Source organism: Mauremys reevesii, linkage group 25 (assembly GCF_016161935.1).
Source record: "Mauremys reevesii isolate NIE-2019 linkage group 25, ASM1616193v1, whole genome shotgun sequence".
Lineage (NCBI taxonomy): Eukaryota > Metazoa > Chordata > Testudines > Geoemydidae > Mauremys > Mauremys reevesii.
Genome location: NC_052647.1, coordinates 1,010,915 through 1,024,385, shown reverse-complemented (window position 1 = coordinate 1,024,385; position 13,471 = coordinate 1,010,915). Strand labels below are relative to the sequence as shown.

General features: G+C 43.2%; 1 protein-coding gene across 1 annotated transcript in view; it reads left to right on the top strand.

The window, feature by feature from the left end:
* The window catches only part of SLC48A1 (solute carrier family 48 member 1), a 35,703-nt gene that overhangs the window by 16,806 nt on the left and 5,426 nt on the right, over positions 1-13,471 (top strand). The window contains exon 3 of the mRNA XM_039514679.1: positions 13,039-13,206. Coding sequence (XP_039370613.1) covers positions 13,039-13,206 — 168 coding nt within the window. The remainder of the gene's footprint in view (positions 1-13,038; positions 13,207-13,471) is intronic.

Below are 13,471 nucleotides of genomic sequence, written 5' to 3'. Positions count from 1 at the left end.
GAGAAAGTTGAGTATCTTTGGCAGCCTGGCAAGCAGTTCCTCATTAGCATGCCTCTGATTAAGACAAGAGTTTGCCTATCTGTTTGTTTTATCATTTTGTATTTGTTTGTACATATTTATCTAGCTTTAACATCTTTCCACTTTACCCTCACCTCTTGCATTCTTGTCCTCTTCCATCTCTTGAATGTCCAGATCTGAGAGATTGCCAGTATCAGTGAAATTAATTGCTTCACTGACTCTAATTTCCTCCTTTCTTGTTTGTTTGTGACATCAACTCCTTTTCAGGGTCTGTTTAACCAAATGCTTTTTCCTTCTTTCCTTGATGGTTCACTTTTCTTTCTATCTCTGATTTTAGAATTTGGTAGGCAGTGTCAAGTATTTCTCTCTTGTGGCGCCTGCTCCTCTGTGTTTGTAATCAATTTATTACAGTCTAGACACTGGCTATGTTTTTCGGTTACCTATGATATTGTATTCCCCACTGCTCTATGCCTTCTAATCTGCCTTCCCCTGCTGGTTTTCATTAACCTGCAGTCCTTTTCAGGTGTTCCTGTTCTGCACGTTTTTACTTTTGGCTGCATACTATTTATTAAGGTTATATACCATTGCAAAGATGTGGAAACCCGGGTGCCTGTAGGTGGGGTCCAAAATCCATCTTCCGGTACCTAAAGAACAGCCTGTTTTTCAAAGGTGCCGAGCAGCTACATCTTCCATTGACTTCAGGAACTTAAATATGCACTTAGGCATCCAGACTTGAAAATTGTGAGCTGTATCAGCAGTTCTCAAACAGTAGCAATCTGAGGACCCATTGTGAATAAAAAAATTTTGGGGACCCCCAAGTCATGCCACTCAGCCCCAGACCCCACCTCCATTCCACCCCTTCCCTCAAGGCCCCACCCCACCTCTTCTCGCCCCCACTCACTCCACTCCCCTCCCGTTGCTCACTTTCCCCCACCCTCCCTTGCTTTCATCAGGCTGGGGCAGAGGGTTGGGGTGCCAGAGGGGATGCAGGCTCTGAGAGGGAGTTTTGGTGTGGGCTCCAGCCGAGCAGCGCTTACTTTGGGTGGCTCCCGAAAGCAAACGGCACATCGCTCTGGCAGCGGCTCCTTGGCGGGGGAGTGGGAGGGCATTTGGATAAATGGATAATTTTTCCATATTTTTAACGGGATATTAAATATTATACATAGAATTATTGACTCTTTGGAGATCCTGCTGACTAACCTAGGGCCTTAAGTATATTGTGCAACTCCATATGGGTGTCTTGATGCCTGCTCAGAATTAAACAGTAGAATAGTCCACAGTTCTCAAACTTGGTCAGGACCCCAAAGTGGGTTGTGACCCCATTAAAATGGGGTCACCAGGGCTGGCATTAGACTTGCTGGGGCCTGGGGCCGAAGCCAAAGCCCAGAAGCTTCAGCCTTGGGTGGTGGGGCTCAGGTTACAAGCCCCCGCATCTGGGGCTGAAGGCTTTGGCTTTGGCCCCTGCCCCACCCAGGCAGTGTGGCTTGGGCGGGCTCAGGCTTCAGTCCTCCCTTGTAGGGTCATGTAGTAATTTTTGTTGTCAGAAGGGGGTCATGGTGCAATGAAGTTTGAAACCCCCTGGAATAGATTGTAGAAAAAGGTTGTGTTTATGCATTAGCTAGTCTTTAAATATTAATAACTCTGGTTTAAATACAAAAATACCACAAATTCACCATCTAAATTTGGGGTGATGGCAGTAGAATGTTATGCTTTAAAATGGAGAAGATAGGCATGAATGGAAAAAAATTGAAGAAAATAGGCAAAGAATGAAAAAATATACACACACACCAAAACAGGAAAATATGAATGGATATTTTTGTCTTGATGCCCCTTTCTCTCTCCTTTCGCTGTTCTCTATTTAGACTATGTTTTTAGAGGCCAAGATCTGTCATATTGTGTCTATGAAATGCCAGGCAAAAATAATAAATAATATTGTTGGTTTAGTTTGAAGTGCTATATTAGATGCATAAAGCAGCTGAAATCTGTCTCATTTCCTGCTACTAAAACTGACTGATCAGACAGACTTAGAGTTGAGCAAAGACTTCAAATGCCAAGTGCCTTTCTTCTTGCACATGTGCAGTCCAGCCTACTTTGCTCTGAACCAAAAAGTCAATCCACTTGTACTGCACATGCCCAAAGTGCAATGTTGTGGGCTCAGAAGTTGGCCAAATGAAAACCAGTTTTTCACTTGAACCCTCAAGAGATTCTTCTCCTCAGAGGACTGTTTCCCTAACAAAGTACAATTTTCAATCCCCAGCTGTTTTGGCATAAGAACTGTTCAAACAAAGTCTTAAGAAGTTTTTTTTTTTGACTTGTTCCCACAAATGGCTGAAGCTGAACTATTTTGGCTCAGACTTTCAGAAGAAAACATTTTACCCTTTCATAGAAATCTACAATTCTTCAGCCTGACTGGGCAAGGTCTTGGATAGTATGAGAAAACAGGATCAGAATGGAAATGCATAGGGTCCCTTCATATAGGTGTCACTAATGCTTGAACTTGAATAACTGCACTTATAAAACAAGAGTCTTATGGATGTTTGATAGAAAATGGCATTCGGATAACGTGTTCTGAAGAAACTACTTTGTGTTAAATATATTTATATAATTCTCCCCTGAAATGTGCCAGTGGTTCACAATAGCATTATCCATATTTATTTTAATTTTGCATAGTCATCACAGTTGTCATTGTCAGCAAATTTGGTGGTTTATTTTTTAAACTCCTGTTTAACTGTTTGGTCTTCTGGAACTCACTGTGGGAAGAAGAGCTGTTAGGGTTTTTTATCCTGTCTTGTCCTTTGTCAAATTGCCCATGATACCCATTGCTGTGAGGTCGCTAATTACGAAGGGTATTTGTCCCACACCTGATTTGACAGCAGAGGCAGCTTTTATATTGTCTTGGTCAACAATGTAGCTCATTTATCAAGGCTCTGAAAAATTAGTCAAAATGATGAGGAACTGGTTTTAAAATGAACACCAGGTTGTATTTTTTTAAATTGTTGCATTTGGAGAAAATGAAACTTGTTTTATGTACCGTGAAGTATGGGAAGCTTTGAAATTGTGTTATTGAAATACTGAGGATAATTATCAGTATTTTTCTCCTGTAAGAGTTGGCTACCAAACTTGGTGACATCTTGTTTTGAACTTATTTTTAGGAACTTGTTCATTTACACACATTCCAAGTACTCTATAGGGTTTATATTATTAAATCTGGATTTAAGATTTGTCAAAATACCCAAATTGACTTTTTCTTTAAAGAAATTGTGCTTCTGTCCACTCTGTTTCAGATCTACTATGTGCTTTACTTAGGGTAAGCTTTATTTTAGATGTGTCTGTTTTCCATAGCTCTAAGTAAGAAATCCCATAGATTCTGTTTTGCTGAATGGCTATTTTAGCCCAGGACAGTTCCGAGAGCAATCGTCTGAGAGTGGCAGCAACCAAATATTTCCAACTGTGAAGGATGTAAGATTATATGAGCAGTGTTTGGGCCACTGAGGCAACTTCATCTGACCACCTTCTAAAACTGCTGCTGCAGGGCTACCTCCAGAGGCCCTGATACTGCTTCTGTATGTGACTGTGGTGTGGGGCTTGGATCGAACAACGCGGATGCAGTGTTGGGTGGCAGTGGTTAGATGGAGTATTTCTTGGGAGTAGGATTATGTGAAACAGAAGATTTAAACACTGAAAGTCATTAACTGAATCCTCTGGAGGTCTTTAAACCTCTCTTCCCCACTTTAAATGACATCATTTTATTTTATTCCAGTAAAAAATGTTTCTAAAAACAATTTTTTGGAGCAGAACAACTGAATCAGTCAGTTATTGTTTTAGTGTTGGAACCAGTCCAGTAGAGCTCACAAAACTGTATAGTGCTCTCACATTAGATGTGTGCCATATTTCTGCTGGAGGTGTTCTCCTATAGATGATGAGTGTACTCCTTGTTGAGGGAGCAGAATGGTCTGAGTGCATTCTAACCACAACATGACCCTGTAACCCTGTTAATGGGAGTGTACTATGAGACACAAGGATAGGCTATTTGAAATTGGGGCGTTCTGATGTCACACAATATCATCTTGTCTTAAGACCATTGTAAGAACATGCATCAAAATGAAGCCAGGCTCAGGCTTCGTAGGGTTCATATTAACCAGGAACAGTCATGTATTCTCGTTTAGTTTCCCAAATAGTTGTTATGGCTACTATCAAATTTTTCAAGACCCTTTTATTTTTAATCTGGCAAATTGACCTGGCCCCCTCACCATTTACCCCAGGGAGGTTATGGGATAGAGATGGTTTCCTTTCATAGTTCCACTAAGACAAGTTTGTTTATGTGGCTTTGTATGGTGAAGAGCTTTGCTTCTGCAATCTTTGTTGGTAAAGTCAAAGTCTTGGGGCTTGTCTACATGTGGAGTTATTGAGGAACAGCTATTCCTGAATACCTCCATGTGTGGACATTTTTTTCCTCATAAGGTGGCCTTGTGTCTGTTTAAGCTTAACTCAGTAGGCTAAACAGTGGGTTAAACTAAATGTGGATAAGGCACTCTTACTGTGAAATGAAGGTGTCCACACATGGAGCTGTCATGGGTTGCACAGGCTCCATGCTCTGGAACCACTCTGAATGAAATTCAGACAGGACCTACTTGTAGTGTGTCTCCCCTCAGGGCACACACTCACTAGGGCAAGCCTCCTTGGCTTCAGCTCCTCCTGGGGTCTGACCTTGGAGTGTTCAGCACCCCTCTTCATGCCCTGAGCTCCCCGCAAGGAGTCCACCTGGGGAAGCTGTACTTGCTCGCCAAAAGGGCCATGAACCCCCCCCCCCCAACTTGACTCTCAGCCAGCAGTGTAAAATAGAATGGTTTGTTAATCATCTAGAACACAATGTAGAACAGATCTCGTTAGCACAGAAAGCAGGAAGTTACAGCAAAGTCCATCTTGGAGGGATCCAGAACCCTGCACTCTCCCCCCGAGTCCCAACCCAGGAGTAGCTTTTGTCCAGCAATCTCTCGCTATCTGCTCATGGTTTCAATAAGAATGTTTGCTGAGCTATCCATGGAACCCCGTTGCCTTTATTACTATATAAAGTGCCTTGGATTCCTGTGGCTTGGAAGGAAATCAAGACTTCAGTTTTCCCAGTGAATACTTACAGTAAATGAGCGTGTGAGGGGAAATTACCTTTTGGGCAGAGACTGGTCATAATTCTCCAGGAAGCTAATGCTCTGAATTTCAAAGACACTGTATATGCTATCCTTAACAGCTTCCCGAAAACTTAGCAATAAATGCTCCAGTTTATCACATATTTCCCTTTTGTTTTTGTTTTTTATTGTGGAAGCTTTAATCTCAGTAATCATATTGCTTTGTGTTTAACAATGTATTGCTCTGACTTGGAATAACGGGCTATAACTATAATGAGCAGCAGAAGGTATCTGCTGGCCTGTGGGGACAATGCTTCAGAATGGGCTGTTCATGAACCATGTAGCCCTTTTAGTTGTGTGTTAATTTTACAGAGCAGGGGAGAAGGAATGCCTTGTTAGAACTCCTCCAGTGTGAAATGCACGGGCTTGGGTTGAAAGTCGTTTTTATTTAATATTGCTGCTTCACTCTTAAAGCCCAATTACTTGGGCATTGGTCACTTGCAGTTGGGAGCAGCTGTTGACCAGCCAGTACGCCTGTGCAATTACTATGATCTACAGATGTTAAGACCAGAAGGGACCAGTCTAATAATCTGCCTAATGTGCATAGCCCTGGCCAGAGAGCCACACAAGAAGTGGACTATATGGGAAATGCCTTCCATCACCCCATCTCAAACAAGGCTTCTCTTGTGGCCCAGCATGTGCACCAAAGATCAGAAATTGCCAAGAGGAGAGGGAGAAAGTCCTTTTGTGTTATGATAGAGATTGTATATGAGTGTTTCAGGTACAGTAACTCCTCACTTAATGTTGTAGTTATGTTCTTGAAAAATGCGACTTTAAGCGAAACAATGTTAAGCAAATCCAATTTCCCCATAAGAATTAATGTAAATGAGGGGGTTAGGTTCCAGGGAAATTTTTTTCACCAGACAAAAGATTATATTTTTTATATATATATACACACACAGAGAATATAAGTTTTAAACAATTTAATACTGGTACACAGTGATGATGATTGTGAAGCTTGGTTGAGGTGGAGGAGTCAGAGGGTGGGATATTTCCCTTAATGCTAAATGATGAACTAGCAATTGGCTGAGTCCTCAAGGATTAACTCTCTCTTTACACAAGGCAGCAGGAATGGTAGGAGATATGCACATTTCCCTTAAGTACACTGCCTTGTTAATAAGATCAGCTTTCTGAGACAGCTGCTGCAAGCTCCCTCTGTCCTGAGTCCTGGTCTGTCCCCCCTGCTCTGTGGAAGATGGGGTAAGCGGGGTGCAGGAACAGGGGGGAGGGGGACACCCTGACATACCCCCTCTTCCTTCCCTCCCCTCCCCCTCCCGCACAGCAAGCAGGAGTCTTACACAACTTTAAATGAGCATGTTCTCTAATTGATCAGCAACGTAACAACAAAACAACTTAAGCCGTTAACCAGGCCGACTTTAAGTGAGGCATTACTGTACTGTCAGTAACAGTGGTCACTTAGTTTGGTAGTTTTCAAAACAAAACAGCCCTCCGAAGTGAAAGCTTCTTCTCCCTCATATAAGCCCTCCCTATCCTCACTTCCTGTTACGGAACAGGAAGTTCTATGACTTTTGTAGGAGAGAAGGATGAGCGTTCAGTCTCCAGGCCTATTCAGCCATGGACCTGTGGCCAGAACATTAGAATGGGAGTCAATTGGCATGACATGTGATGACACCTATTCCCCGAGAACTCAGACCAGGAGCAGCTCTCACTACTGGCTTGTCCCCTGTTCAAATCTAGGTTTGGTTCCCTAGAAATGGAATTCTGTATATCCCATTACCAGCTCCCAGAGCCTCCCAGTTGCCCTGATGTTCAGTCTGGATTTCATTTTCATTGGGACTATTCTAGGGATCCTGCAGTGATTAGTTGCCATTGATGTGGTTTTTTTCAGCTACTGTACATATTGAAAAGGAAGGAGCGCCATCCCTTTTCAAATGAACCTTTCTGTTGTGCTTACCTGGCAGTGGCTTTTAGTGCTATTGCTCATGCCCAGTATGTGTCAGTTATGCCAAGTCTGAATTAATCTTCTCCAGTTTTGATCACAAATACACTTCTTAAAAATAAAGCCAACTGGATGCAGTAGCATTGAAGCCAGTGCCAGGAAAGTGCTCCAAAAAGTTAACTGTACTGGGGAAGGCTTACTTCGCCTCAGCACTGATACCCTGTGGATTAGTAATTTAGCAGCTTCTCTCTGATGTTTGAGTCTGTGCAGGTCTTTGGACCTCTTGTCCCTTGATATTTGTTTTTTCTTTACCTTAAACTTGTGAGGACACTTCTCAGAGCAGGTGTTTCTTTTGTTCAGCCACATAGGACAAGACAAGTGTGATTGGACCTCTGCTGGTTTCTTAAGTTCTGCTTGCCTTGCTTGTGTATTTTTGTTGGTTTTCTTTTGTTTTGTTTTGATGGTTGAGTAAAGTTTCAGTAGTGACCTCGAGTTTGAATTGCACCTAGCTCAGGGGAGTCGTTAACTTGGTTTGTACTTTCATGCGCTACCACCATACAAGTAACTAGGAGCAAGCAATGTTCCTTCTAATTTTTTCCATCCGTGTGTGGAATAAATTGTGTTATATGCACCGAGGGATGTGCGCCACCAGTAGAAACAAAAAACCTAGCTATGATTATATATTTTTAAAAAGTTAAATAGGGATAATTACTCCAGCCAGGACAGATTAGGCATTTTAGAACTCACTGCTCAAAGAATTAAATTTAAGTGTAAGAGAAATAACAATTATTAAATGCAGAGACCAGTCAAAACACTAAAATAACACTCTGAAAGAATAAAATTAAAGAGAATATATGTGCATTGCAGAAATTACCAAGAAGTAACAACTACTGTAATGCAAGTATGTGTTGGGAGGTGAGTGTGACAGAGACTGTGCGTGTGTTTGACAGTATGTGTGACCCTGTGTGTGTGAGACAGAGACTGTGTGACACTGACAGTGTGATACAGCAACTATATGTGACACACAGTGTGTGAGACAGACTGTATGTGAGAGACACAATGACTGTGTGTGTGTGTGTGTGTGTGTGTGTGTGTGAGAGAGAGAGAGAGACTGACTGTGTGTGCTGGCTGCTGGGAAAGTTTCTGAGACACCCTGCACTGTCTCTTTAAGAGACTCACTGAAAGCTCTCCTGCTCTGTCCTGATCCCTGTTCTCTGCTTGCAGAGATGGGGCCTGCGGGGGAAGAGTATGAGTGTGAGACAGACAGACTATGCGCGCTGGCTGCTGGGGCAATCTCAGAAACAGTGCACTGTCTCTTTAAAAAAGGCACTCAGCCACTCACCCTTCCCCGCAGCAGCTCTGAGCCAGGCTGTGTCCCCTGCCTCTCCCCTGCTCTGCCGAGATGGGATGCCGGGGCAAGAGGGGGACACCCTGACATCAACACCTAGGAGCAGCTGCAGGATGGAGCAACCTGGGAGGGAGCACCTGAACACATGCTGCCCTCTAATAATCTGGGTAGCAATTAAATCTCTCCTGTGCAGGGCGCCCAGGTTACAGGGAACACAGAAGCAGTACTGTCATGGTTAAAAGCAGGCTGTGATTTGGTGCCTGGACTGGCAAACTACTTTTACAGCTTTTCAAGGCAATCAGCTCATCTGATTCTAAGTATGAAAATGTGAACAGCAAGTGGTGGAAGCCATTCCTGACTTATTTGATACTGCAGTAAAATCCTAATTCTCCTCAATGAGAATCATTTCCCTGCAGTGTAGTTCTTGGATTCTAGACAGCTGTTCTCTAAGTTGGATTCCAACCCTGTGTATATTCAAAGCATTAGGATGAATTTAAACTTGAATAAATCATAATAAGGTAGTTAGTTTTGTGTCTGTCGCATCTCTCGTAGTCTTCTAGCTTCTGAACGCAGTGAATGCATTCTTAATTCACTAGGAATCCAGTTATAATTCATTTGTGGAAAACTGTTTTCACTGTGAGCCCTTTACAGTGCTGCATCATTCAGGATTGTTAGTGATCTGACCATCAGTTGTAAAATAGTTCATGAGCTTTATAATAAATATAAAGTCCAAAATATAGTATTTTTATGCTGATTTAACATAGCAATTGCTAAAGATAGCTAGGCTTCTGCACTTGTGAAACTCTATTCCCAGGGATGGTGCCTATATGCTGTTTTTGTTTTTGAGCTTCCCAATTCTGAGAGTTTGGAAACAGTCAGCATGAACAGAGGGAATTCCAGGCTAACACAAACCTTTTAGATCTTCCATTCAGCATAATGCTAAGGACTGTGCTTTTGCTGACTTGAACCTGTTTGCAAAGTTTGTGTAGCAGAACACCATGACCTGTCAGTATCTAAAGGCAGAGGCCTTTCACTTTCAGGAGTAGCAGATCATAGAATCATAGAATCTCAGGGTTGGAAGGGACCTCAGGAGGTCATCTAGTCCAACCCCCTGCTCAAAGCAGGACCAAACCCAACTAAATCATCCCAGCCAGGGCTTTGTCAAGCCTGACCTTAAAAACCTCTAAGGAAGGAGATTCCACTACCTCCCTAGGTAACCCATTCCAGTTCTTCACCACCCTACTAGTGAAAAAGTTTTTCCTAATGTCCAACCTAAACCTCCCCCTCTGCAACTTGAGACCATTACTCCTTGTTCTGTCATCTTCTACCACTGAGAACAGTCTAGATGATTTTGGGGAAAGGACCGAGGTGTACTTTGTTCCTTTCAGACCATGTGGGCTGATTGCTAGGAGTCGGAGCCCTAAACCCAATTTAGAATCATTAAAATTCTAACACTGTTGTTGTCTAAAACTAATCATTGTGTGGATGCTCTTGGGACCATCTCTAGAGAAAGGGAGGCTGACCCATATCTTCTTTTGCATGTCTGTCACACTTGTCACCAATTTTTTTGCCCCGTCATGTCATTCTAGGCTAGGGCTCACAGGTTTAACTGATGATAAATGTTGCTAAGTAATTTTTCATGCAGAAAGTGCTGTGTCAGGCCTTGTATAAGCAGGGAACCAGGTGATTCCCTGTGTGCTGAATCAGTTCCTGTCATGGGAAAACCACACCATCAACTTCTCCTAAGAACAGCAGCTTCACTGCTGTAACACAAGCATCATGAATCAGCACTTTAACCAAGTAAAATGTGCTTAGTCATTGTGTGAAAGTGCATCCTCCGCTGCAACAACCATGGGGAAATGTTTACATTCTGCAAACTGTGAACATGGAGCTTCCCATTTTCTGTGTTTTAAATGTGGTTTGAACTTTTAGCTACTCACTAGAGAGAGCAAGCTTAGTTAATATGGTGTTCAAGGTTAGTAGCTTAACCTAAGTGCTAGGCTCTTCTAACAAGCCTCGCACCATGTTATTAAAAGCTTGCTCACACTGTTGTGATCTTCTGTATGTGTCCACAGAGCACAAGAGTGCCCTTCTGCTGAACACACCCAGCTCAATTCTGATCTCTGGTATGTGTACACAGAATGCTGTGTTATGTAAAATCAGCTATTCAAAAGCATTGGCAGTAGCTGACATCACAAGATTTGCGGCATTAAGCTTTGGAGTTGCTTTAAGGAGTAGTGCTTCAGTGCTATCGGTCCAGCCAGATTAACAGGAGAGAAACAAGAGGCAAGCCCTGCCTGTCTGTTTATACATTGAAAAAGGATGTAATCCTTGCCCCATTCCCCTCAGCATGAAATCGGGCTGAAGGCTCTGTGACAGTGAGAATATTCTGTAATTTTTTTTAGGAATCCTATGTTTGTTTCAATTTCCCCATTATTTTGAATGCCCACCCAGTGGGAGAAAAAGGACTGTTTGCTCTCAGGGCAGGCTGAGACATAGGTGTGTGTGTGTGTGTGTTGCCTAGCTGACTAAGCCTGAATGGGCCATTAAAAAGGACTGGCCTAGGCTAACACTATATCAGTGGAAAATCTGAGAAGACAATGGAAAATTCAGTCACCAGGAAATTGGCACCTAGCAGCCAAAGACCCAGAGGGAGATGGATGGAAAGTTCGTTGCAAAAGTTGGAAGGTTTGTATTGAAAGAGGCAGGAGACTGCAGGAAGAGAAAGGACAGTCTCATGGTCAAGGCAGTAGAATGCCACCCAGGAGAATTTCATTCTATCCCTACCTCTGCCACAGAGGTCCTATGTGATCTTGGGCAAGTCACTTAAACCATACTTCACAGTTGGCTGCAAATTTTGTGTGCTTCATTTGCTGTGTGCCCTATTTCAGACACCTTGGGCCAAATATGCAGAAGTGCTGAGTCTTTATGACTGCAAGTGATACTCCTGGGGGAATTCTGTGCCACAGGCATATTTAATAGCTTCTGCTGAAAAGTTACTGCAGTTCTACCTTTTGCCAACTGGAGAGCGCTCTGGCACTAGAACAGAGCAGCTGCTCCTGGCAAGCCCCAGCCAGGATAAGGAAGAGAAAGAGTCTGCCTTCTTCACAGCACCTGTTGCGGCAGGTCAGGAGACAGGGGTTATGGGGAGACAGACAGCATGGGGCTGCTGAGGGGTTCACAGATGGGGGCTCATAATCACTAGTGGGGGAGGACAGACTGGGGCAAGGGCTGAATGGGAGTGGAGGCGCAGGGCCATGGGGGAGGGAGGTACAGGGCTACAAGGGGAAGGGGTATGATAAGTGGGGGCACAGACACATGGGGACGGGAGGTGCAGGGACACATGGAGATGAGTGGGGAGGGCTGGCTGAGGGGGTGCAGGGACACGGGCAGAGGGATACGGAGTGCAAAGCTACAGGGGAAAAGGGGAATGGCAGAGTGGGGGCACACAAACACATGGGGTCGGGGGTAGATGTGCCTGACCGAATGGGAGAGGCTAGGGGTCTGCAGGGGGGGAGCTCCCTAACAATCCCTCCATGCCCCGCAAAAAACCTGTTTCATACTTTTCCCACCCATACCTAAACCCCTCAAGTTCATACCCAGGCTTCTTCCCAGCAATTATTTCCCTCTCCCTCAGCTTCTCCGTTACCCCTGACTCTCCCAAGCCTTTGAACAGCTTCTGAGGGGTGCAGGAAATACGGTTTTGTACAGTAGTTTAAATGAATTATTACTCAGAGTTCTGTATTAATGTGCCTAGTAAGGAATCTATTAGTCAAAAAACGTTTCCGGACTCTCTCTTGTTGTCTATATTAGACATGGTTGCTGACAGGTATTTTGAAACAAATTACCAAAATAATTGAAACTGGTGTGATTATATTGTGGTGTTTTGACAAATAAAATATGCAGAATTGTGCAAAAATTTTAAATTTTTGGCACAGAATTCCACTGGAACTGTGCTTTGAACAACTGAAGTGCTATAAAATGCTAAATACTCTGAAAAATCATCCCTTAGGGTTTTGGCACCCAAAATTAGTGGTCATGTGACAATTTTGGCTTTAATCTCTGTGCTTCAATTCCCCAGATGTAAAAAGGGTTGTTAATACCATCTAATCTCTTGAGTGTAGTGACAATAATCATTAATATTTGATGCACTGAACTTCTTATTAAGTATCTGTACTGTGGTAAGAGAACCATAAAAATGCCCAGGAGGAAATTAATCTATGTATTCCGGGCAGGGTTTGAACCAGTGTGTGTTAAATAAGGCCTGGGGTCATGCATTGAATGTGGAGGATAAAAAGTTACTGAATAACTACCTATTCTTGAATGAGGCTGGGTCCTGTGGAAAAAATAGTGTGTGTATGCATTATGAAACAGAGGTCAATTACAGGATCTCACAAGGGGGCTGAATTAGGGTTGCATGGCCAACCTTAATTCTAGCATTTCCTAAATTTTGAGCGCTTGACTTCGAAGCCTTAATGTTTTTTTAATGTAGTTTTTGGATGTAATTAGCTGTATATTTGTTTATAGACACCTTTCTGTGTTGCTGTGTGATCCATTATACTGATTCCCCTTGCTGTCTAATTGAGCAGGTGTTCTGGCGCTCTGGGCCCTAATCACGCATGTGATGTATGTGCAGGATTACTGGCGGACCTGGTTAAAAGGGCTGAGGTTCTTCCTCTTCATCGGGATCCTCTTCTCTGCTCTCTCCGTGGTGGGATTTTGCACATTCCTTGTTCTGGCCATCACCAAGCACCAGTGTAAGTATATTGTACCAAGAGTGATCATGGGGAGGTCATCAGGAAGGCTGGAATTAATGGGATTGTAGAGGGGAGAACAGGCACAAATTAGTGACTTGCCCAAGATATTGAAATTACTTTTAAGCACCTGTCTATTCAGCCTTTGTAAACCAGTTTGGATTGGAATTTTGCCACATAAGCCTACGAGTCCCTAAACTCTTTGCATCAGAGTCTGAGGTTTCGTCTATATTTCCTGCCGGATCGGCGGGTAGTGTTCAATGTATCA